Source organism: Amphiura filiformis, chromosome 1 (genome assembly GCF_039555335.1).
Source record: "Amphiura filiformis chromosome 1, Afil_fr2py, whole genome shotgun sequence".
Taxonomy (NCBI): domain Eukaryota; kingdom Metazoa; phylum Echinodermata; class Ophiuroidea; order Amphilepidida; family Amphiuridae; genus Amphiura; species Amphiura filiformis.
Window position 1 is genome coordinate 22,442,300 of NC_092628.1, and position 27,263 is coordinate 22,469,562.

At 38.8% G+C, this 27,263-nt stretch overlaps 1 protein-coding gene across 1 annotated transcript; it reads left to right on the forward strand.

Moving 5' to 3' along the window:
* The first annotated feature begins 301 nt into the window (after positions 1–301).
* Positions 302–26,993, forward strand: LOC140157156 (von Willebrand factor A domain-containing protein 7-like). Its single transcript, XM_072180245.1, has 18 exons — positions 302–323; positions 4,008–4,301; positions 8,553–8,675; positions 9,971–10,153; positions 11,047–11,125; positions 13,217–13,356; positions 13,809–13,985; positions 15,187–15,408; positions 15,744–15,879; positions 17,242–17,402; positions 18,059–18,307; positions 19,045–19,266; positions 19,695–19,867; positions 20,145–20,256; positions 20,383–20,596; positions 22,262–22,352; positions 24,087–24,316; positions 25,451–26,993. Exons 2-18 carry the CDS (start codon positions 4,028–4,030, stop codon positions 25,674–25,676), a joined length of 3,012 nt encoding a protein of 1,003 aa, XP_072036346.1. The 5' UTR covers positions 302–323; positions 4,008–4,027; the 3' UTR covers positions 25,677–26,993.
* Positions 26,994–27,263: the final 270 nt, after the last annotated feature.

The following is a 27,263-nucleotide window of genomic DNA, read 5'->3' on the forward strand; positions in this document are numbered from 1 at the left end:
AAGATATGTCCATTTAAGACCAAACGGTTAGTCAGTTAGTAAGCTAGTAAGCAAGTAACATAATACACTTATATAGGGTGTACCTACGGTTCACCAAAATTACTAAGAACGGGAATAAAATTCAATATTGCAAAATTATATCAGCGGCCGTAGAATGAACCAGGAAATATTTCTATGTCATGCAGTTTGAACTTATGAAGCAATACATTTTTGGGACCAAGCCAAGGAATCGTCAATTTAAAATGATTTCATGAATGCCGGCAGTGTAACAAACACACATAAGTTCACAAATATAAACTGTTTCCAGATCCAGAACTCTGCAGGTATGTATTAGTCTTCCCTTATGTACATACATGTATTAAGTTGTATTATTTTCAACAAATTACGGTATGCCTTGGCATTGATACGATACATTAAAGCTTGGCCATTAAGGTTATTAATTATTTTAAACTGTTGTGATTTGGTAGTTCACAGCATCTTACGAATGGTAGTGAGCTTTGGCAAAAAACTGCATTGCTCAATTCATAGCGAGCGTGTAGAAGAATTAAAATATCACATATATACTTTTATAGGTGCTGCGGTTCTTGAGTTACGTTGTAAAGAGGGCTGAAACAACAACACTTTTGTAAAACGTACATAACTCATTAACAACAATAAATTAAGCAAGTTTGCAAAGTATACGATTTGTAGAATGAACATTTGCAAAACATCAAGGTGTTATTTTTCAATAATATATTGATCTAGATAATGAAAATCGATTTTTAGGTTGCTTCGACCAACAATACCTCGTCTACCCTTAAGCTACCCAGCAAATACTATTGAACGTTTCACAGAAAAAGTAAAAGTCAGGTTTCATAAAGGTTATCAAAACTTACTGCTAATTTTGTCGTTGCAACCCGTACGAAAAGCTACGAAACTCGGGGAGCTGATCCTGGCCGCGAAGGTCAATTGTGGAATTTCTAGGGTGTGCGCTCTTGAATCTGCAAACTCCCTGAGTTCAGTGTTGTTTTAACTCAGGGACCATTAATTTTTAAAAATGATTTATGGAATGATGGGGCCCAAGTGATCAGCGACAACCAGTTAAGTTGCTGAGGCTTGTATATGAAAAAGTTTGGCCACAATATGAGCAGAAAAGTGGTAGCATGAAAAGCAACATTAATTTAGTGCACGACCTTGTATTAGACAAGCATGGGAAAACCCATTGTGTTTACCATTGCTCACTCGTTATGGTTGATTGATTTCCATTGTTATGAATTCCCCTGCACAGCGAAAAAATGAGTTTTTGTGATATTTATTATTATTTTGGATCAAAAAGTGCCACCTTTTGCCATCCACTAATAAACATGAATTTTATATCATCATAAAGATAAATTTCTCAAGTGTTTATTACAACGCAAAGAAAAATTGTAGCATGTTCCAATGAAATGTTTTGAAATTATTTATCAAATAATTTGCTCAAAAAACTTGAAAAATTTCTCATTTCCCATTGAAAATTGAAAAACGTACAACTTTTTAATTAAAAAGTGCCACCTTTTCCCAAAACTAAATGAATTTATAATTTATATTATTTGAAAGTATAGATGTATCACGGTTTTTAAAACCGAGCGAAGATATTTAAAAAAAAATTTCATTTTCCTGTAGCGGTTGAAGGTAGGTAGAAATCGGACTTTTTAATAAAATTTCCTGTGTTAAAAAGACCTTTTGAAAGTGGCGTGAGCAGATGCACCAAAGTTTTCCATAGTGACGTGAGTGATCAACGTTCTAGGTGGTGTGCAACTGTGCATGCGCGTATAATACAGCTGATAATAGGTTGTGCATATGACGTATCATACCGTAAATATGGCGGACTATGACGTATCATACCGTAAATATGGCGGACTACTCAAATGCATTCAACAAAAGCATGATTGCAATCTACCGCGACTGTTCGTCTCACACACATAACAAATGCACTACGATCAAATAGGTTGAGGACAACATTTGATTGAATGGACTACTGCACCATGATACGGTGAAGGGCACCGGTTCAAATTCCTTGTTTGGAGCCAATCAATAATTTCACGCACAACCTCTATAGCGCACTAGCATAATACTAAGGACGCCAAAGGCAACTTTGTTTTGTGTAATATTGTCTCCCAACTTGAATCTATACACTTGAACCTACATAACTGATAAAGTTTGTTTATAGCAACACATGAAAAATGCATAACTGATAAAGTCTGTTTATAGCAACACATAGAAAGGGAAAGTTCATAAAGATTACAGTGCAGAGTGGTCCTATTACAGCACATAGAGATAAATGGGGTCACAAAGTGGGTCGATATCAGCAAGTTTTTGGGGTTCCCGCTACGGCGGCGTCCCTATATTGGCTTGTCTTTGCAAATTGCTTCAAAATTCGGTTTTTCTAGATTTACTTTCCATCTGTTTTGTTTAAAAGTACGTGCTCAGAATAATTAACTAACTAGGTTTTGATTTTATTACTGTTTACTAATATGCATTGGATGCAAGTAAAATATATAGTTCTATAAGCCATATACAGCGGGAATTAACAGGAAGTAATACGAAATTAATGAAAATGTCTTTTAATCTATTGTATGGTAGAAACACACGTAAAATCAAGAGATGGCGCTATTACGAAATATGAACAACGGGAATAAAAATGATTAACAGAGAAGAGAAGATTGGTTTCCTCTGTGAAGAGCCCGGTGTCTTGAATTTTTTTAAGCAAACGATTTCTTGATCCAAAAAGCTGCTTTGTTGATCAAGGAACCAGGAAGTCACCGAGAAACCTGCTTTCTTGTTAATAAAACCCAGGGATGATAATATCCCTCGAAACTAGCGCGGTATACGTGATATGGTGCAAAAGTGGAATAAATGCGCGCGAAGCGCGTGAAAATTTGCACTTTTGGGACTGAAATGGGCAAATATGAGGTTGTTTTGGTCAGAAACCCATATTGAGGTGTCAACATTGGGGGGGGATGATCGTATGGACCATCCCCCCTGGCAAAATATTGGGGGATAAATCCCCCCGGATCTACGCCTATGCTGGGGACTAGTGGAAAATACGGCATCTGTAGCGTTTAAACATGAGGCCCAGCACTGCTGGCCTTGTCCGACCTTGAACACATTCAGCTTTACAAATATATTAACATCATCTAAAAATTGCTTGCAGAAAACACTGATTAAAGGCAGCATTTCAAGCAAATTCTTTACTAAAAAACCTGAAATGACACCTCTATGACCTCCGACCCCAATTGTTTGAGGACACCCAATAGACACTGGCTCATATTAATGCATATCTGTTGAAAGGGCATCTTGACCTCAAAACGACCCCTAATGACCTTCGACCCCAAATTAGTGAACACCCCGTAGATGTAGAAACAGGGTAATAGCAATGCATGCCCTCTTAAGTGGCGTCACTGTGCTATGTTATTTGCGGAAAAGAAGCATTTTCAGCTGGAAATTCTGTTTGTTCACCATATGACCGCTGTGCGAGCTTTCACCCGTCGAGGTTCATGTCAAATTTGCGGACATGGTCAATCGAGATATAGAAATGCCTAAACGTTGGCACATGACTGTATATCTGTATGCCGTGTAATATATAGAGGGCCCCTCTGGGACATCTAGCAAATAAAATCCCTCTCCTTCTCGATCTCGATCTCCCTCTCTCTTTCTCTCTGCCTATCTTCATCCTTTCCCGCGTACCACCTAATATTTCACTAACACTTTTCCGAACATTGTGAGAGCATTAATTCTGTCACGTCTGGATCTCTTCCTCAATAGCATAAGATATTGATCGCCTACAGAAACCTACCAAAGTTCATCTGGAACAACATTCTAATTAATATCCGCATATATTGTTATTTTTTCTTACTTATGTATTCTGTTCTTCTCTTGTCATAGCTCTTTGTAACCTTTTGACAAAGGCGCTATATAAATGGTTGTTGTTAATGTTGACTATGTTGTTAATGAGGACTAGTTTGTTGGTTGTTGTTTTTTACTAGCAGTGTGTCGAAAAACCGAAATTATGAAGATTGCCGTGGTAGCCAATTTGTGTACAGTTATCGCACTGTTAATATCACCTGCATCGAGTTTCCTTACCAACCGAATATCCTATCCTAATCTGCCTGCTGACGATTATACATTAGAAGACCTTACCAGAGAGACTATTCTTCAGGCAGTAGCGAAGTACTTGGAGGATACCAATCCGTCCACGCATAGTTCCGGGGACTTAACACGGCTTGATCCCTTGTCTCCGAGTATACTCTTGAAAGCACATTATATTGCACTGGGATCTCCAGGTATGTTTACCCCAAGACGTCTCCGTAGACCACTTGCCCATTTTGCATACTCTGGTTATTACATTTAAACGTAAAACGCTGATTTGTATTAATTTGTGTACAATTGATAGATTTTCATATCTGATATTTTCAGTCACCGTACTACCTCTGTTTGTTAGCTTCCCAAGTGATTCCAAAGGATTTTTTTACTCGGGCTTTCGCGATCAATAAACTGGTAGATTTCAAAATCAGAATTGTTCAGTAATTGAAGTGATCCATTATAATTATTCAAGATATGTTGTATTCAATAACTTTTATTATCACTAATCATCATAATTATATAAATTCGTTATGACCATTTTACTATTGAACACTTTAGTTTTCATTAACATCAGTATAATTTTAACGGAATGCGTTCATCATGATAAGATATTTTTTATCAAAATTCGACTATGGCATAGTCTATTTTACCCCCTCGTCGCGTCCTACTGAGCGATTTTTGTGTGTAAAGCGAGCCACGAAGGGGCGTTGCAACTCCTCCCTATGTTGTTCTATATACACTTCAAAAAACTAAGTTCCTCTTTACGTTTGACCTTATATCTTCCACAAAATACTTAAGGGGTACTACACCCTGCCCAATTTATGCCTATTTTTGCATTTTCTCCAAAATTATAGCGCATTTGGGACAAGTAAGATATGTATATTATAGGGGCAAGGACTACAACTACTGCACTGGAAATTTTATTTCAGCACAGATAACAGTTGTGGAGTTACAGTCAAAAATGAGGGGAAACCAACATTTGATCAATAAATCAATAACTACTTGCTTTGAGTTGCTGAATATTCAGTACAGTAGTTGAAGTCCTTGCCCCTATAATATACATATCTTACTTGTCACCAATGTGCTATAATTTTTGAGAAAAATGCAAAAATAGGCACAAAATTGACCAGGGGTGTTGTACCCCTTAAACCGATTGAAATACTTCTTGGCATTTAGGCGTATCATACCAACACTGACTGACAATTTGAACCCAGCACCTTACTTAGGTACAAAAATAAAATTTTAATAAGATTTTTACAATTTTAAGTTATCTATGGACGGAAAATGACGGTGATTGTTGATAGGTCTGTCACACTACGACGGACTGGATTAACGTACATCACCGAATACAAAAATATTTTATTCGGTGGAAAAATCACCAGTCCGGCAGAAGATTCGGTGGGATTTTGGGTCCGATTCCCGTTCGTCTCTCTATGCGTTGTGGCCGCTAATAACCCTGCAGGCGTCTTATATCCGATCGTTCAACGTCCGACAAATGACCGGATTTGGGGTCCGAATCCGTTCGTTTCTCTATGCGTTGTGGCCGCTAATAATCCTGCAGGCGTCTTATATTCGATCGTTCAACGTCCGACAAATGACCGGATTTGGGGGTCAACGTCCGACAAATGTACGGATTTTGGGATCCGATTCCCGTTCGTCTCTTTATGCGTTGTGGCCGCAAATAATCCTGCAGGCGTTTTATATTCAATCGTTCAACGTCCGACAAATAACCGGCGAATCCGTGGCATGTGGCACCAACAGGGACGTCCACACTATCAGAAAAGTGGGGGAGGAGAGCATGCGCGTATTTTGGGGGGGCGTTGTGGGCGACAGCCCCGGGGTTAAAGCAGGGGGCGGCCAAAATGAAGGGGCGGCGGAAGAAGAAGGGGCGGCCAAAACAGGGGCGGCAAAAACGAAGGGGCGTCAAAAAGAATTAGTAAATAAAAAGTGGCGGAAAATTTTGAAAAAAATGGTACTATACATTAAAATGTGGTGCTGTTAGGGCGCTTGCGCCTGAAATCCTTTTTTTTTTTTTTTTTTTTTTTTTTTTTTGCTCTTCACTTTTTCAAACGACCGAGAAAAAAAATTGGGTCAACCTTTTCGGGCTGTTGAGGAAGGGGCGGCAAAATTGAATTTTCTTCAGCCCCCGGGGTTGGGGCGGCCACGGTACGCTACTGGAGAGGATGTTTGAGAGGGTTTTTGACCCCTTAGAGGCAGTGACGTAGCAAGCACTTTTTCAGAGGGTGAACAAAGTGGGGAAAGACAACTTTTAAGGGGAAAACTTTGACGAAAATGGTCAAATATTGGCTAATAAGTACAAAAGGGCTACAAATCTGATATATCAGGGCAACCAGAGTCCGGGGGCAATAGAGGTGAGAAACCTTTGGACAATGAAGGCCCAATTGAAGCCATTTGTCATTTTTTAGATCAATTTTAGCACTATTATTGGGTACTATTTTAGTTTGAAACAGCCGCAAATTGGTGAAACGAAAGCCTAATTAAAGCCATTGAAAAGTTTTCACAATTATTGTATAATATAAACAATTGTTTTAAAAATAACACGTGGATGTCCATAGCAGAAGCAAAATGGAAGACTTGTCCATTTTTCAAAATGAAGATCCAATTGAAGCCATTTGCATGGGGACTGTAGGGCCTATTAGGCCTGGGCCTATTGTGTAAAAATTTAGTTTTAAAAATGGAAAATTTGGACACTTGTTTTTGGTGCATCATTTTTACACTATTATTGCCTTAAACAAAAAACAAAGAAGGCCCGAACTGAATTTGCAAAATTTAAAATGTTACACTGATCCACTGACACTTTAAGATATAAGACTTCAGACTCGTAATTTCAGGTAAAGCATGCATGGATTGATATGTTAAAGTCAGTAATAGACCTAAGTCCGTCTTAAATACTGATTTTGGTGACAAAATGGGAGTACAAAATGTCACGGGCCCTACATATCGACGGGCCGGCAGTAATTTTCACAGGCTTTTGGGCCAAGGAACGACATTTAAAGCACTGCCTATAATAATCACAGGCCTATACTTAGGCTTACTATATACTATCCTGGGCCTACTCAATAACATACAATTTAACCTTTTCCATGTTTTCTCTTCTTTTTTCTTTCTTGTCAATCACTAAAACTGGTAGGAATTTGATATTGCGTCCTCTACCCTTCAGAAAGTGCCCCTCCCTCACCATGCTCAATACTACTTACATGCATAGGCCTACTAAATTACGTGCAATTTAACTTTTCTCTTCTCTTCTCTCTTCAATTTTTCTCACTTTCTTTTCTTTTTCTCTCCTTTCCCCCTTTTTCTACTTGTCAGTCACTAAAGTACTGGGGAAATATGATATTGCGTCACACACCCTTCAGAAACCCCCTCCCCCCCCCACCCCATGATTGATGCACATGTTCGCCATAGGCCTACATCCGGTACAAGCGCCTGCGAAACCTTGCAAACACCTGCGGTATATAAACGAAAGAATAACGAACAAACCCAGGGTATATATACAGAACTGTACGAACACACATCGGACAACTTCCGAACATGTGTATTCGGCACACTCCGTTTCAAGTTTTGTGCATGCACAAAACTTGAAACGTATTGTCGACGGACTAAACAATCATCACCTAACACGAAACGCATTTGGCGGATAATAGCAGGACATATGAAGAACATAAAACGAACATTGACGAACACTAACGGATTTGCTAAAATACCATCCGTTTCTTATACGGAAGACCGATCCGGTGTAGTGTGACACTAACACGGTCTGGGTCAACGTACATCACCGAATGCATAAATATGCTATCCGGTGGTGAAGGCCTCACAGGAACGTATTTGCAACGAACACGGGCCGAGTGCAACGAACAAAGAACGAACATGAACGAAAGGAGAGCGAACAAACTCCGGCAATATTCAGCACCATACGAACACACATCGGATAAATACCGAACATGTGTATTCGGTACACTCCGTTCAAGTTTTGTGCATGCCGATGGACTTAACGAACATCACCTAACACGAAACGCATTTGGCGGATGATAGCAGGACATAAAAAGAACATAAAACGATCATTGACGAACAACAACGGATTTACTAAAATACCATCCGTTTCTTGTACGGAAGACCTATTCGGTGTAGTGTGACAGAAGCATGAATTATTATGCTTCATAGATTCAGACCGTTTGAAAAAGCTAGTCACCTCGGCGGTCAGAGTCCGCTCACTTCACGTAGTGATGGAATCAAACCGGTGTGCCGCAAAGGTGGTCGAAATTACCAAAGATAGTTGATGAACACATGCATTTTTGTAGTGTTTCCCGTGTCGGCATGAGACCACTCACTTTGCCCTTACGCACTCTCGCCCTCCGGTGTTAATGTGTACTATTGAAGTTATGAACAATGTTTCTAATCAAGTTAATCTTTTGATGTTTACCTTATACTAGAATGTGCCAGCTCAAGCAATTTCGAAGCAGCTATTAATGATATTGTACAAGCCAACATTAAATGGGCGGACGATAAGGCGGCAGAAAGCGTATACCATTTCAACGCGGAAATGATTCCCCAAGGTAAGGAAACAAAATCGATGACGTCCTACAAACGAAAGTGCTTTCATTAGGAATGAGACTCCTCCCCTCGCTGAAATGTAAGCATGGTAAGTGTAAATATTGAAAATTCCAACCCCAAAGACCAACTTTGAAAAACATCTTAACTAGGTTTTACAAACGTTATCGAATTTTTTGACCCTACCCCTAATCTTCATTTGTATATAGGACATCATCGAAAGTTATTCCTGCAATCAAAACAAAAATAATTGGCACACTTGAGTACTTTTTTTCTTTAATTAAGCACCGTATCGCAATAACCCCGCATTCGAGTTGCACTGGTCGTTTTTGCCTTTCAAGAAGCCGTTGCTTCGTTCTTTTGGCAATCTGCCACATTTGGATCCACTAAAAGTCTCCGCGCTTGTCGCAATCTCTTCCTCACCTTCGATTACAGATTTAGGGTACGGTTAGGTTTATGGTTTAGGATGGGTGTAAGGGTTGGTGTACCATAAACCCTACGCCAACTACGGTAGTTGTGTCCAATTTAGTAGAGTATATTCTAGTAATATTTATATTATATATTACTTGAAACTTGGCAGAAAAGTAGATCTAGAGAAGTACAGAACCCTTTTTAAACAAAACCCTTCCAAATTTGAAATATGGTTATTTTTTCCCAAAAATAGCAAAATTTTGAGCTTTTCGCATAAACACGATCTTAAAACGTCTGAAAAACAAAAACGGAGCAAATTTGGTGAAAAAGGGCTCTGTACTTCTCTTTATTATGCTTCAAACTGTTAAATATTGGTGGTTTCAGACTAATTGTTGTTTTAATTTTTCTGAAAAACTTGAATAACTAAGTGTATAAAATTCCAATATGGCCGCCGTTACCATGGCGACGAAAAAAATAGATTTTTGAGTTGAGAATTGTTATAGGTATACACCAGTGATGATTGTTTATCCACAAAGTCCAAAATAACCAAAAATGCCTTCTTAGCTAACAGTCCCCTTACGCGGGCGTAAGTTAAGTTGGAACTTTATTGACATATTGCGCAGAAAACCGAATAATTCTCGTCTATAGACGCCAGTGAGGTGTAGGAATGTGGCTCGTCGGATTCGTATACGAACTGATCATAGTATGCATCCGCATTTGCTGAGTGATGGTTCGCAAATGATGATGATGGTGTTGTGATGATGAGGTTGGATGATGATGATGATGATGATGATGATGATGATGATGATGATGATGATGATGATGATGACGACGACAACGACTATCGGACGGTTCTTCACGTTACATTTTGATATCTTTTTTTACATAGGCAATACAATGATGTTCAATATCCGAAGCCAACTTCTAAACGTGTTGTCACCTGATACGCCCAGGTTCTCTGCAGGGAGGACGAGACTGGCCCTCGGCCAGTATTTACATCTGCTTCAAAGCTTCTATTCTAACACCAACTGGATTGAAAGCATTAACATGAACGAACCATATACAGATTTAGGTAGGTCAGTCAAAGCATGGAGAATTACTGCATGTGACACGCCATAATTTGCTTGCGTTTTATTGTTATTTTAATGGGGTATTGTATTGGGCTGAGATCGTTTGGGACGCTTCCTCTTGTGTGTCAGCTTTAGTTGTCTCAATATTTGAGTGCAAACATAGTTCATGCTCCCCTTCGACCCGGTTTAATCTTCCCAGAGAAGAGTGGGGTTCGATGCAGTAACTGACTATGATCAAAGCACAACATGATAGTGAACACTGCCCAATCTAACACAATCTAAGAAGGAAAACCACTGCGCGTGCGCGTGCATGCATCCCACGTGATGCCAAGTGCTGTCCATCCCAGCGAAACCGCCGTGGCTACCGGTCGGTGATCCTGTGCTTGGCACGCGATGTGTCTTTGTTCATATTCTCCTTTTTCGTTTCTTCTTTCCCTTCCGATAGCAAAAATCCCATGGGGATGTGAGGCAAGGCTATGTCCGGCGTCTTGAGGGCGTTTTTTTTTCTATTGCGACAAGGATTTTCCGCCATTGGCTTTATGATTTGCTGCAGCATATTCTGCTACAGAAAATATCGAGATGAGCCGAGAAATTAAAGTCACTGCAAGTCACTCTGTCTCAAGCAAAAACAAGCCACGGTGTCTTGCTATCCACTGATCAAACCCGTGGACAGAATTTTCCAACTTGAAGTTCGTTGACGTCACACTTGATTAGGTTGGTCTCACACCGCTTCAAAGAAACCATCCGGGATAACAACATATCGGCTGACGAGGAAGTTCCTCGAAAGCGCTCCTAATAAGCGAAATAATCACGTAGTGTAGAAGTTGAATTTTAAGATTATTCTTGTGCTTATCTTATTTTATATTACGTTTTCCTATATTCTATACTTTTCTAGGTTACAGTGACACTCTGAGCTACCCCACCTATACTCCGGACGAATGGGCTTGCCGAAATTGCATTTCTCAATATACTAAGTATGGATTTCATATGAAATATTTATTTGACAAAATGAAATAAATGCTTCATCTGCCATTTTTTTCTAAAATAAATGCGTGACCTAGTCAAGAAGCATGGAGATTCCCATGAACTTTTTGTGATTTAAGTCCAGAATCGGCTTTCATATCATAAACTGATCTCAAAGAATAAAAGAACATGCACCTTGTTAAGAAATGAGTTAGATTTAAACGTTCCGATTTTCAGAAAAATGTTCTCAAATTGATTGATTTTTGATACAATTCAAAAAAGAATAGTGTGCACTATACATGACCTATAAACTGAAAGCATCCAGAGATTCAGAACAGTTCGGGCATCCAGATGGCAGACGATACCTCTCGGTCAAGGATGGGTGGTCAGTGCTTAATAGGTTACACCCCTCACTACACTACCTTACTCTTACTCTTACTCCGTCGACTCTTGCTGTCGGGCATCAATGATGGCTTACCATAACTGTCTGTCTTGCATGCTGACTGCAGGGTTTTCTTTAACGCACAAAACACGCGTATTTACGCGTTCAGGCACTTTGCTGACTCCTTCATATCCAAAGTCCCAAAGTCCAACGCGTACAAAATCTTGAAAACGTACGCGTTCAGATATTGCAAGATTTGAATAGAGAAACACCCGCTATTGTGCATTTATTCTAGGCTTTTGGCATTTAGGACTCCCGATATTTAGGGCCCATCACATTTTGTCAGCATTAATCCATGCATGTTTTAGTGATTGCGAGTCTCTAAAATGTGTCAGTTTGAAATCTTGCTTTTTCGGGTTCGGGTCCTTTTTTCTGTTTAAATTATGCACCAAATGTCTTCAATTGGACTTTAATTTTGCAAAATTTTCCCTCTCATCAGGGGTGAACATCCCCCTCAGATACCCCCCTGCTTACGACATTTAGGCCCTATTTTTAACACAATTTATAAGCCTAATATGGAAAACGTGACAAAGAAAGGCTTCATGGACAATTTTCGGCTTTTCATTTTAAATTCTACACAGTAATAGTGCCAAAATGGTCCACTAAATCGCTTTAATTAGGTCTTCATTTTGCCAAATTTTCCAAGTTCTGAAGGGGAACATCACCCTGCGTAGTTGATAAACAAATGGCCACTTTCACTTCTGTTTTCGACATTTGCCAATAATGTTTAACACAATTTATTAGCCTACCATAATAGGGAAAACTTGCCGTCCGAAGGCTCCATCATGATCATGTGTTCGGCTTTTTTAAACTAAAATTTTACACAATAATAGTGCCAAAATGATCCACCAAATTGCTTCAATTAGGTCTTCATTTTGCAAAAGTTTCTTACTTCTCAGTGGGCATTTTTAAATAGTATTATTTTCTTTTAAAATTGCCCCCACCCTTCTGACTGCTCTAGATCCGCCACTGCTCCAAACAGTGACGTAGATTTCTTTTTGACTTGGGGCACCTTTTGGCGAAAGAATAAGTTTATGGTACAAAAAATTTTGCCATTGTTGAAATATGGTGCAAAAGTGGAATAAATCCGTGCTAAGCGCGCAAAAATGTGCACTTTTTGGGCTAAAATGACCAAATATGAGGTTAATTTGGTCAGAAACCCACATACAGGCGTCAGCATTGGGGGGATGATTGTATGGACCATCCCCCTGGCAAAATATTGCCCGGATCTACGCCTATGGCTCCAAAAACAAACATATTGTTAAAAATGTCTTCAAAAATAATATTATAAAAATACCCCTTGGGCAATGTTTTTGACCCCTTCAGAGGAAAAATTCACAATTGAAAGGGTCAAACAAATTTGAAAATACCCCTTCATCAAAATGCTTAAAGAAAACCCTGGCTGGTCTCAATTTCTGCCACTGAAGTTACATATTCTGATAATTTGGGGTCAATCCTGTGTCTACTTGAAGCAGGTCCACAAAGGGATTCTTCTACACTACCAAGGGTTTAGAAAGTGGTGCACAGATCTTGGCATTTCTTACATGGTAGATGAGCCTGATGTTTAGCATTTGCCTATAGCAAGACGTCGAAACGACATGTACTTGAGAAATTCACAACCAAAGTGACGAATTAACCATTGTTCCTTATATTTTCGTAGCCCAACATCTTCAAATCAATTAGACTGCAGCCACAACTTAAAGCCCAAAACATTAAAGCTCACAAGTGGGTATCGTAGTGATCAAGACGTAGATAAGCCAACGAAAGTAACAGGCAAGTCACGTAAAATGCAGTGTATTAGTGAGTCACTGTGTCACTAAAATAACTTGTCCACTGTTAGCTACTGTTTCACATTAGTAGTCAATAGGTCCATAGTTATATATTCTGATAATTAGGGGACAATCCTCGGATCTACATCATACATGTCCTATAACCCTAACAGTGATCCTCATCCTGATCCTAACCCTAACCCTAATCCGATCCCTAATTTGCCATTTCCCTCAAAGACTTAAACACAACCCTTTTAATGACAACGTAGAAGAGGAGAAGTGAGGAGAAAAAGAGGACACGATCAGAGGTTTATATTATAAGACGAGAATGACAACGACGACTTCGTGATGGTAATGATGATGATAATAATGACGATGCTGATCATGATCGATGCTGATGATGATGATGATGATGATGATGATGATGATGATGATGATGATGATGATGATGATGATGATGTTTTACTTCATTTTTTCTCACAGTAACAGGGAAAGGGAAATGCTCTCACGGTGGTAATTTTGATTCATCATGGACACACGTTCCAATAGGAGGGATCAACAAGGATTCGTCAGATCCTAACATATCGCCTCATCATTACTTGCACAAAGACGCTGCAACCGTAGCTATCAAAGCTGGTGTGGCATTCTTAAACGATATAGGTAAGTACTATAGGCCTCCACTACGACTTCAAGTTCATTGCAGTGCCATTTTGTATCGTGTTTGTTTTATGATAATATTTGCGATAGCGATGATGATGGTAGTGAGCTGTAGTGGTTAGTACACCTATGTTTCAGGTGGACATTTTATTTTTGAAAATACCATACATACCAGTGGTATATAATACATATTTGTATAGCCCACTCTCAAACAAAAACTATTGCATCTATGTACTTGTTCAAAGGGCCCCATAGCCTCATTTTAGGAAATTTTATTCACTTAAATGCGCATAAACAGAACCCCATACAATAACATTGCGCAACAAAATTCGCATCCAATGCTACTTGGGCAATAGTCCAATGAAGATTTCACACCACCAAATAAATCCCCATAGAGATATGTACTAAATTCGCCTCAAGAAAACTTCGTAAGAGCGACTCAGTTCTTAGCGACAGCTATGATGGTTGAAATTAGCCCTAGCCTGATCTCTCTGACTGGGAAAAATATAGGTTGACCGTCATTATTTTTTACGACTGGCCCTCGAAGTCTATGATGTCTGGGAATTACCTAATTTACCTCCAAAATCATGCCAGTGTTTCTGTACAGAAACGACTGCTTAAAATCATTAAACAATACTCTATCTCTCCCATCTGTGGTACACTTGCAGGATTTGATATTACTAATCATGACCAATCCAAATTTAGCCAAAGTTATGCAAATTTCTGCTCATTTTAATGCTTACTTTAGGCAATGCATGCCTTTTTCTGAGAAATGCATTCAGGGTGCACGACCGTATAATACTATTTGGTGGTGTGAAATCTGAATTCCCGTAACCATTGTGCAAATCATGTTAAATTTCCAGTATTTGGCAGAGATACAGTACTTATAGCGCTTATCATTATAGGCTATGGAGGCATTTCAACAGCACCCTTATTTGGTGGGAAACGGTCATTGAACTTTTACACGGACTTGGTTAAAAACAACAGAAATGTGTTCCTCTAGTCATAAGGATTTAGAAAAAGTATAGTTTGACATATCTACGACGTACTGTTAAGGAGTTATGCTCAAAAACGTAAAATTGTGACGTCATAGGTCTAATTTTGGCTCTTTTGTTGAAATTTGGTCTCAAATTATTTATCTTTCCATGATATCTGTTTCATGCCTTGATATGCACTCTTCTTCCTTTTTTACCATTCTTTTCAGTCAGCGGACTCCACAGCGAGATGGGAATAGCCAAATTTGAAAGATTATTTAATCTTGGCAGTGGATCAAAGGCGCTGGTGCTGGTTGTAGACGATACCACTAGTATGTGGGATGAAATTAACGCTGTCAAAGAAAGCACTATCAAATTGGTAAAAGATTCGTCGACATCGAACAAGTGCTCTGCTCCAAGTCAATATATCATATCGCCATTCAATGATCCCGGTATGGTAATCTTTACTTTTATGTTTACTTGCAATGATCGTATATAATTTCGCTATTATTCTATGATTTTCTTAGGGCAATATTGGTATTCTCTATTATAATAGTTATTCTGCAAATCGGCAATTCCAGTGACGTGAGAGACACTCTGGACATTCATAACTCGTTAAAAAAGATTTTTAACTTTTCTATGGTAGTCTCTTGTAAATGAAACCGTGGTCAACCCATTCGTCAGAAGCATTTGTGATGACATCATCATTCTATAAATCAAGAACTTAAATTTGTTGAATTGAAATCATTTAAGTTATACAAATGCAATTTTCTTCTGGTATGTTCAGATGTAGGACCTGTGACTGATACTGCGGACCCAGACATAGCAATAGCTGCATTAAATGCTCTGGTGCTTCACGGTGATAGAAATTTTGATTGTCCTGAGCTTAGTATGACTGGCATCGAAAATGCTCTTAATCATGTGTAAGTTTTTGTTGTTGTTTTCAACAGAAATGTACGATCATTTCTATATGCATTGAATGAATTCAGAAGTCGCACCCTCGTTTCCATGCACTAAGCATGCTAAGTCTGCAAATTATATTCTGAGTTACAGTGTAAAATGTGCATGAAGGTCGTATTCGTAGGTACCGCAAGTTGGTGCTACATGTATCTCATTTTGCTGGTGCCAGTCAAATACCTTTTAAACCAATCAATAAATCTATTGTTGAAGAGGATAATAAGCTTCTACCTATGTCTATAGAATTCTTAAATAGCTCTATAGTCTTTGTTTGCTTTGGCTAAATCCTGTTCAAGTTGTGGGTTACAAAGCATTGTATTTTGTCTAGGTATGAAAAACCAACAAGTAACATTGAGAGGACATTCCTAAACATCGTTAACTTGGGGGTTATTTGAAATGGCCGCAAATTATGACTGCAATATGTTTGATATTTATTACCAGCAATGTGGAAAAAGAGACACGCGTAGAACCGAAATAAGGTACCATTTTGCTGAAGGAGCAAAGTTCAACAAACCATAATTCTGGATATCGTTTTAAGTCAAATGATATATCATTTTAAATACTTGTGATATATATTTTCTAAGCACGAAATAAAACAAAATTGACCGGGCTGGACGGCCGTTTTGTGGTGGACGGTCACATTTATGTATTGCCATTAACCGGAATACTTTAACCTGAGTTCAAACACAAACAAGACACAAAAAATGATTATGAACAACAAGTGCCAGTTCTTTACTCTTAAGGTAGCAAATGACTGCAACTATTTATACAGAGCCTTTTCAATTCGGGTGTTTGTTTTTATTTTCAACTAGCGCTTTACCATGTTACCCTGTTTACATCTATTCCGCTGCCATTTATATATCACACCAGAGAAGATATATTACCCTTCCCAGAATCTTTTGCAACATGACACGTCAACTCATATGACACTTCCATTACTTTGTACAGGCTCCCATTGTTTCAATTTGAGAATAGACTGGCTAAACATGGGTCGATAGTCCAGAAATAAACATAATTATGTTGCAAGATCTAGATGTGTTCTGTTCATCACTATCGACCACGTTGCACTTAGTAGCAAATCAGTGCAGAAAATTGATATTGAAGAAATGCATTGCGGGAAGTGTAAGATATCTTCTCTGATATCACACCATGTGGCTGCCAACAACAACAGCGCCGGTATGACTACCCCCACCCCCACTAACAGACCTACCCTCATTTAAACAATATAGAACTAATTATGAAACAACCGAGATAAAGTATCTGGGTTCGAACATAACCTTACGATAATGAATTGAACGCTCTTAGCACATACCTTTTTCATGTTTTAGTACTTATCCTTCAACTCTGTGTGTTTGGACTGATGCGGATGCCAAAGATTCGGATAAGCTACCTAAGGTTATAGCTCTTGCTATGCAAAATTCAGCAACGATTGAGTTTGTATTAACAGGCACGTGTGATGGTTTTCGCAGGAGGAAGAAGAGGGCAGTTTGTGAGTATATCCCCAAAATTTATAACCCCCACCAAAATGTTTTCTTGAAAATCAATTACTCCATACGTATGTGCTATGTGTACACTCAGAACGCTACTGACCATCCTCTATTGTTAAGTATAGTCGTGATAAAAGGCGATCGATACATGTTGAAATCCACAGAATTCAGAGATACACCTTTTTTTTTGAAATTGATTTTCTAGGTCAAATAGAAAAAATAATCTAATTTATTCAAGTAAAGAAATCCTGCTTTTAAAATTAGGCATGAAATGGGCATTTCTAGTTGAACTGTTACTCCAAAACATTGTTACTCATGATACTTCACAATTATCATCATCTTACATCATCTTAAGGTTGCCATAATATAATGACACTCATCATTGATTATGACGACTTAGCTGAGAGAAAACTGGGAGGGTGCGAAATCGTGCGGATACACTGGTCAATGGGAGATTATTCTATTCCATGTAGGTATAAGCACCCATTCCACATTCGATGATGGTGTGGTCCATTCAATCACCTCACATTAATAGTTATAGAAAGAGTTCCACAGTCCACAATCGAATAGATTAGGTATGTCTTAGTCGCGTTAGTGTTGGTAAGATCAAGAAGCTCACGTGACCATGGTGACTAGCATAACTTAAATTGTTTTTCAGCCTCCTCCTACACGAGTCTTGCGGAGGCAACAGGAGGCACAATTTACGAAACTGATGACGCAGAAGTTGGAATAGTCAGTGACATAATATTAGCCAACGCTAAATCAGAAGTGTCCGTTCTTCAGTGGAATAACTTGGACACCAGTACATCTATATTGGTTCCTGTGGACAACACTATGCAGGGGTTGTCTGTGACTGTAACGGGACCTGCATCTCCGAAGGATATAGTTTCTGTCCGTGACCCTTCAGGTAAAGTCCGGGGTAAAGTTTGCTACTATGCCCTAAGGATGTTTAACCTATCTGGAAGCCATACTAAAACCGGAGTAAAAACAACTCTATGGAAGATAGAGATAAAAAGACCAGTTCGCGTCTAAAATTCTGACAACTAGACAGAAAATGCCGGCAACCAATCATGGCGCGCCTTTGCCCTGACGTCAGACGCGAATTAGTCTTTTTTTATCTCTGTCTTTCACTATAATCATTTCACTATAACGGTGCTTTCGTTATTAATTTAAATGAAAAGCGATAACACTATGCAAATATAAATGATTGATATAATCAAGGTATGATAGAAAGAGTCGTCGGTTCCTTACCCGACATCGATAGCGCTACAGGACCAAATTAGACGTGCCTTTGGAATGTGCTTTCTATATCTAAATATCGTCATCAAACTCCGCATAAAGATCATAGTCTTTGGTTCACCTCAATTTTGGTACTGACGCCAATGCTTTTTTGTGGTTGCGCTGCACGCGTGCCGACAGACCGCCCTTGTTAGTGTGAGTGTACGCTCTGCGCGATTATCTTTACACGCGCGATTCGAAACTGCGTTTCCACTACCGAACCTGAGGCGAACCAATGTATGATATTCTCTACTTTACTTACAATTATCTTTACACGCGCGATTCGAAAAACTGCGTTTCCCTATGTCACTACCGAACCTGAGGCGAACCAATGTATAATATTCTCTACTTTACTTACACTTTAAGGTACAGAAATGACAATCTTCGATATCATTGTCGATGCAGCTAAAGTTTTCTCATTTTCACTTGACACCGCTGTTACTGGTTCTTGGACGTTAGAGTTAGATGTACCTGTCGGTCAACAATACAGGGTCGATGTGTCCACACGAAGTTTCATAGATTTCAGCTATCAGATACTACAAGAAAGATCTGGCGTATTTGTACCAGTCGAAGGCCTACCAACAGCAGGTAATATGATGGTGTTTTAAGTTGAGATTTCTCTTCTGTGAAAGGTCCACATGCTGAGCTTATCTTCTTAATCTCTCATGATAACCATGATTACCAAAGCGCTCTCTTTCATAAGCTTTGTAACAGTGAATGTCATAATCGAGCAATTCTCTTCGTTCACAACTGCTTGGGGATCTCACCGAATTGATGGCTACCCCCTCATTGAATAGATCCAGAATTAAGCAGTACTCAAATTCAACAATAATTAGTATACTCTCCGCATTCCAGTTTTTGGTCACGTGATCTTAGGCGAGTGTTGGTAATACTATTTTGAGTTAACTTATTTACCATGTTTACAGGCATGTCTTACGTATTATTTTTTCTCACCGTTAGCATTATATAATTAATCTAATCTCTCTTTGTTCTATCATTAATAATTTGGAACAAAGAACTAGATGTTATCTTTCGAATCGACGTCATCAGTTCCGAGATAGCAGGCTCAATGGACAAGCTTGTCTTATACAATTCTGATGGTAGTCAGGTCCTGACAGAAGTGGCTTTATCGTCCGTTGGAGGAAGAACCGTTGGGAGCTTCGTTGCTAATGTCTCTCTACCTTCAGAGGTATTTGATTCCCCCCCCCTCCGTTTTGCCCATTAAATAGCATGATGGCATTTCCATCAAGCAAAACTTCAATCGTATCATACAGAGATATCTGGAGAACCTTTTCGGGTATCAGTGTCTATTCACATATTACGAGGAGATCTTAAAAATATACATGTATATCAAAATGCACTGCGCATTCTGCACAAAAGTTTATTGTGTAAATGTTCTTTATATCTTTGAAATATTCTACTATACAAAGAAATATATAACTTATTTTATTATGCTTTTTTTACAGCCGTTCTCAGTGGGCATACTTGGTAAAGACACCGATGGCAATGATATTCAGAGAGCTAGTCCCGGACTCGTTCAGGTCTTAAACTTTAAGTTGGAAAGGGCCGGTACACTAGGTAAGGTTTTGATTAAAAAAACACCCGTCACGATGGCGGCGCAACATATGGCGTCGTGTTTTAACTTTTAGTTGAAATTCATATACTCTAAATCTGATTTTTTTTTCTATAAAAAAATTCTTACAGGTGATTTAGTTCTTGGAGGAAGCGAAACATTTAATATTACTCTCATCAATCTTGGGAGCAGTGATACTTTCGGTGTAGTCGTGTCGGTATTGCAAGATACTGCATCGATTTCTGTCGACACTTCGTCACTAAGCATCTCTTTATCATCACATGCATCCAAGCCTATTGTAGTGACGTTTACAACAGATGCAGATGCAACAGTTGGAGAAGTTGTGTAAGAGATATTTACTTTTTTTTACGAAATCTTCAGCAAAAGTGGTACCCTGCTCAATACAATGCTGTAGGAAACCGATTGGAATTAACAGTGTGGCAAAATAAATGGATTCTCAATGAGTCTTTCGCGCTGCCATACTTTCTAAATGTTGCGTTAAAACTTATGTGTTGGCCTTATCCTATTGTATTTGTTCATTTGTGTATGGAGAGCTTTTTTGATGGGCATTTTATACAAATATATACTGCCATGAGAGGTTCTGGTTAAAACTATGGGCCCGAGGTGAGATCAATAGTACTATTTTGGTAATAGTATAGTATTATTGATCTCAACGAGGGACCATAGTTTTAACCAGAACCTCGAATGAAGGCAGTATATATTTGTTTTATATCCTTCATTCATAGATTTTTTGTTCATCGATTGGTTAAAAGATTATATGAAAACTCCACCATGCTTCATGCCTAGGTAGGGCCTATGCACGGCAGTCCGGTTTGGGCGGTTCAAAAACTCGCACTGTCATGTTCATGTCTTAGTGGTTTTTAAGCTTACTCACTGTCAGTGTTTATTTTTTCAAGTTGTTACATGTAAAAAGATTTACATGTGTAAACTCGAAGGCCATCGTGCAATCGGGATAGGCCTCCATACGCACGGTACTAGGCCAGCTACCTTCACGCATGCATGGCCTAGGCGGTTCGAGACTGGTCTCGCACTGTCAGTGTTTGTTTTTAAGCTTACCGTGTCAGTGTCGCTCTGAATCTGACTGTATTGGTCTGTGGTATGAATTCAGTAAATATTCCTGCGCTGGAACTGGTAACAATTCAAATTAAACAGCTGAAATTGTGATCTTCTTCAGCAGTAGCAGCCCACTCCAGCTTGATTTATATTTCGCCATTTTTGTGTTGTCGTTTCTCGGCAGTGACAAAATACTCTTATAGTCAATGTCGACGTTCAATGTTATTGTTATGCTTTATGGACTGCGACGTGGGTATGCTGCTATCCGTAAATAGTAAATATCCAAAAGTACTATTTACGGCTTGAAGGTACTATTTACGGACGTAAATAGTACTTTTTGCACTTCCTCACAGAATAGTGTGTTTAATTTTGATCACGTGACACACTTTTAACCAATCAATGAACAAGAATCTATGAATGAAGGATATAAAATTTAATGACTCCGTCTGTTTCAGGACGTAGTTCATTGAACTCACCGGACTGCATTATTACATTATTGCCAAATGGATCGAGGCGATGGCATTGACAAATCTAATAAATAATCCATGCCAGGGATTCGTATAGGTTTGCATTGTAAAAGAAACCCGAGAATAAAAGTGCCATACCCTTGGCTGAGCTTTATTCTTGTTCTGACGGGCGTTGTGTGCGTGTACATGGGGTGTATCGGGTGGGGAGTGCATGTGTATGGTAGTGTGCCGTGGTGTCTGCTGCCGCCAAACAGTTTTTTCTCAACATTATATCAGCTGTAATATTTAAAATGGGGACATCCTCGGTTCTTTAGCGACAATGACGTATGAGGGTGTGGCTTTGTCCATTTGTCTATCCGCCTGTTCGTCTATCTGACCATTTATTCATATCGTGTAGGTCTACTACTACTGTTTTGAGTGTATTTGAAATGGTATAACCTATGATTAATTGATTTATATTTTTGACTAGAACTGTAACCATCACGATGACGAGCCAAACAACGGGGGAAACAAACTTCTTTACAACTAATATGATCATTACTCAGCCTTATGTTGATATGGTAAGTATACCCTACCGTGTCCTCTTCGTCATCATGTAGTAGACCAGCTCGAAAAGTACATTGCTGGAACAATTTTGGTCTCGATATTGGGCTTAGAAATGCGCGGTTGTTGAAAGCTGCGTTAGTTGCTAGTCAAAACGTGTCGGTTCCTTATTGTTGTTGTTTCCTCTCCCCGTTTTCCGTAAGTAGGCACGGAAGTTATCCCGGGGAAGTTATATGCAGCATGATTGCTAAATCTAACTCTAAACAACTAACAGTAGACACTGAACCATCATGAACACCGTATACGTATGAATCCGATATTACTATAAAATGTCCGAGTAAAGCCTGTTCACAGTTTCGGAAATTTCGGAACTGCGCATGTACAGAATCAACAACCGGGTCTTATTGAGAGATGAACAACACACAGTGTCATCGCCCCGATATCTCCATGGTAGAAATCGCCATGGTAGGTTGAATCCACAGCCACGAAAGGTCATTTTATTCCGACCTTATGAGACGCATATAATTAGCCAAATGACCTGACTAAGGCTACTGACAATAGCCGGGGTAATTGATTTCTCGCTGTGTGAGTAAGCTTGTATACGACATTGCGGTCAATGACCATACTGCCTCCACTGGAGTAGTGAGTGCTGTAGTCCATACAGGACCAACGCAATGATTAGAATTTTGGTCAGATTTTGAGTTCAAGACTCATGGCCTTTTCTCAAAGCGCAAACTAACGACTATCATATCTGTTCAACACGTATTTTCAAGTGTATGAGACCACATCTGGTTTCTTGAAACGAAATCATTTACGGGAGATATTCATCATTTTCTAACCCGGTATCCGAAGATTTTCGTCTGATATCAAAATCGTGCATATCAATTCACGTGTATCGATCCCGTGTATTCATTTTATATTGTCTCTGCTGCACCAAATAATTATTAGCCAGGCGATGTCGGTGTGCAACACAATCTCCATTGACGATAGGTGTGATGAACCGCCCCTGAAAGGGATTCCGAGAGCCCCAATGATTTCACTCTCCTGTTTACACACTAACAGTTTCAAGCTAGCTCATTAATACTTTCCTTGTGTCATGTAAGTCATCAAGATCCAGAAATATGCAAAACACACATAGGAAGTGTTTTTACAAAATACAAAGTTCACCCTCATTGAAATACTATGGCAAGTCCTTAATGTTTATCTACAAGCGTTACCCACAATGCCCTTTGATCTGTAATAATTTGTGAAAGGGCTTATTTTAGGCTATAACCTCTTGATTGCTGCCCTTTATAGTCAAAATAATACAAAGTGGGCGGACGGTTTATGGTTATATACTATTCGGCAGTATGTGGAAATAACGAACGGGAGACAAAGGACCATCGCGACAACCGCATACGTATGAATCCGATATTACTATAAACTGTCCCTGTAAATCAGTATTCTAGACTATAACTTCTTGAGTACTGCCTTCTATAGTAAGAATAATACAAAGAAATTTATGTAGATAATTTAATTTTAAAAATTAGTATAACAGGATTTCTTTCGACTAGGAGACAATTTTCCTTGACAACTCTATGACTGGTTGAAAAATCAGTGATTGTTCATGGATTTTACAACCAATCACAGATTTTTGTCTCCTAGTGTTTGGCCCCGTCCGCTCCCTAAAAGTCCTTGTTTCGTCACTATTCATATCAGTGCAGACTTTTTGACCACCTCGTCAATTTTTTCCTTTTCACTGTAATTTGCAGCCGATGCCAGAAGATGCTAGAGAGCCTTCGTGTACCATTCAAAATGTCACCAACCAATGTTCACTCAACATGATTAACGATGACTGCAAATCTCATAGATGGTCAACTCAAGTGTTACTAGAAGATGATTTGGCAATAGCCGCGTATGACATTTCAGATCATAAGGAAGTCTCCGGCAGTGAATCAACTAGGAATATATTGAATCCAAATGCAGTCATTTTAACCTACGAGTAAGAAAGCCTACTTTTAATACTGATACTTTCTTTTGTGTTTATTTGATCTTATTTTATTGCTCAAAGACTAATGCATAATCATGTCGAATCCGCTTGAAGTATTTTTTTCAGAGGTACAGTATCATCAAGTATAGGAAAGGGCGTCTATCATATGTGAGTGGACACTACGAATGAGCCGTAAACTCGGCAACTTGCATTCTGAGTTACAGTGTAAAATGTACGTGAAGGTCTTATTCATAGTATCTCAATAAGGTGAGACATCAAACACTGTTTAAACCAATCAATAATCCGATTGCTGAAGAGGATAATAGGCTTCTACCTATTTCTATAGACTAGTTCTTGTCTTTGTTTGCTTTGGCTAAATCTTGTTCAAGTGGTGGATAACAAAGCATTGTATGTATAACCAACAATTAACAATGAGAGGACATTCCTGAACCTCATTGACTTGGGGATGATTTGAAATAACCGCCAATTATGACTGTTTGATATTTATTACCAGAAATGTGGAAAAAGAGACACAATGTAGAACCGAACAAAGCTACAATTTTGTTGAAGGAACAGAGTTCAAAAAACCATAACCCCGCTTCTGGATATCGTTATACTATTTTAATGCTTATGATATATATTTTCTAAACACGAAATAAAACAAAATTGTCCGGGGTCGACTTAACGGCTGATTCGTGGTGTCCAGTCACATATACGTCTTTTTCGGAGACACGATGTCTTATTTCAATCAAGGTCAAGCTACTTGTATATATCATTGGCAAGGGCAGTGCACTACGATACGCTATATATCATCATCATCATCCTTCGGCTGCGGAGCAGGCGACTACAAGTTTCCTCCAGCTACATCGGTCTTGAGCCATTGCTGATAGAAGACCTTGACTCAGCATGCTGTCCATATCCCCCAAAAGACACTGGATGTATTTCCAGAACAAGGTCATGAAAGGCGCATTCTAACTGCTTTCACCTTAAAAGGTGTATTCAGATGAAGTTAGAGCTATTAAATCCTATCCAAAGTTTCATACTAGTCTGACAGTGAACCCGTTGAACTCCCATATATTTAGCATTCTTTGAAGGGAAACGCAAGGGAATTGATCACCCACCATTATTTTTGTTTCTTTGTTCCAGGTCCAACTGCTGTTGTCCACGAGTAAATTTCACCATCGTCGACTTGGTAGGAAATGTGCAATCATGTGGGATTGATTTCTTTACTCCAGTTGAAAACGAAGTCCTGGATGTCATGCAATGCTATATTCCAAAAGTTGGAAACATTGCAAATAGATTCAGTCCTGGTGATTTGGGATATATGGTAGCTTATTTACTGTTAATAACTCTCTATCAATTAATAAAATAAAATGCATACAACTTTGACTGGATATTAATTGCGATAGCAACACATAATACTTCGCGCCAACTGTGATACTGCCGAATAAGAAATGCAAATTTGGACTTAGTCTAAGCAAAGGAATAATAATAAAAAAAAGTTGAGTGCCAGAGAGCAGCATATCAATTGACCATTTCTGAAAATCCCTAAATAAAACCTTAGCGATTTAACCGTACAAATGTCACACCGGGGCGCACATCGTAAGTGCGCAGTTACAAAACCGCAAAAGTTACGCAAAGATACTGTGGAAATAGTCTATTAAAGGAGTATTTCGTGATCCTAGCATCCTCTATTTATGTCATTTTTCATTAGATATCCACGAAAAAAACCCTATTCCCAAAATTTCAGTTGATACCGATTTTGCGTTCGCGAGTTATGAATGATTATGTGTATTACACTGCTCCATAGACAATGCGTTGTAATTTCGTTCTGGTGCACCAGAACGAAATTCAAATTTCACGATATCTTTGCTAAACGAATTAATCTGCAAGAAATATTTATGTAGCCAGAGGTTTCCAGTGATATAAAAATCTCAACTTTTTTTGAGAAAAGTGGGGGGATGAGGCTGTGGATCACGAAGTGCCCCTTTAATTTACATTGAAATTTTTTTTCAGCGTTAGTGATAGATGACGGCATAAAGTGTTGTTTGACTGTGCCGTTATTCTTAGTTTTTCTTTGCCAACAATTATAACATCATAATTATTAGTTACAACTCATGAACTGTCAAGGAGGTTTTTTGACCATTTCAAGCCCTAATAAGGCTAAATGAAACAAAAATACTAAGCCGCTTATTGACTGTGGAGCTCTATGGCTGGGAAATAAAAATGGTGACCCCTGTTTTAATCAAAAACACTGACATTTAACTGTAATCATTACAGCACTTCAGGCAAAGTCTTTCACATGGTATTTAGCACACTTTGAAGTAATAATCACGCAAAATCCTCACAAATCATTATTGTATCCTATATACATGTCCTATGATTGTCGAGAGAAAACTGCATTTGTGTTTTCAATATAACCGCTAATATGTCTACGTGTAGTTTGAGCTTAGAACTATTTTGTACCGTCGAAAGCAGTGTGAATTGTTTACCCCAATTTTCTCCCAGTTCGCTCAAGAATCTAAGGTGGGGTGGGGGAGGGGATCCGGATAAACAAATTCCAACAAGATTTTCAACGCACACTGTTAACTTAAGTGCAATTTTAACTAGCAGATTATAGTAGGGACAACGTGTACTTTAGCTATTATTAGTTAAAATTATTGTCTATTGTTGATCCAATTTTGTTTTCGCCGAACCCCCCCCCCCCCAGCCGAGCTCATTCTGGATCGGCCTTCGGCCTCGTTGTTCGCCCTCCCCGAGGCCCCCCCTAGTCGAGCTCATTCTTGAAGGACTACCTGTGGACGACATCATTGAGGTATTATATTAAATGAATGTAATAGCGGATGTTGACATCGACAGACATTGCTGATTCAATCTCATTCAATGTGGACTTTTTTCATCAATATTATGCACTGCAAGGCTGGAAGATTATTAAATTCACCTTATATATATATTATTT

Coding starts and splice junctions, on each gene's coding strand:
- LOC140157156 (XM_072180245.1), top strand. CDS start 4,028: ATGAAGATTGCCGTGGTAGCCAATTTGTGTACAGTTATCGCACTGTTA. Junction 19,267..19,694: donor CGAAGGCCTACCAACAGCAG/GTAATATGATGG, acceptor TTTGGAACAAAG/AACTAGATGTTATCTTTCGA. Junction 24,317..25,450: donor GCAGTCATTTTAACCTACGA/GTAAGAAAGCCT, acceptor TCTTTGTTCCAG/GTCCAACTGCTGTTGTCCAC.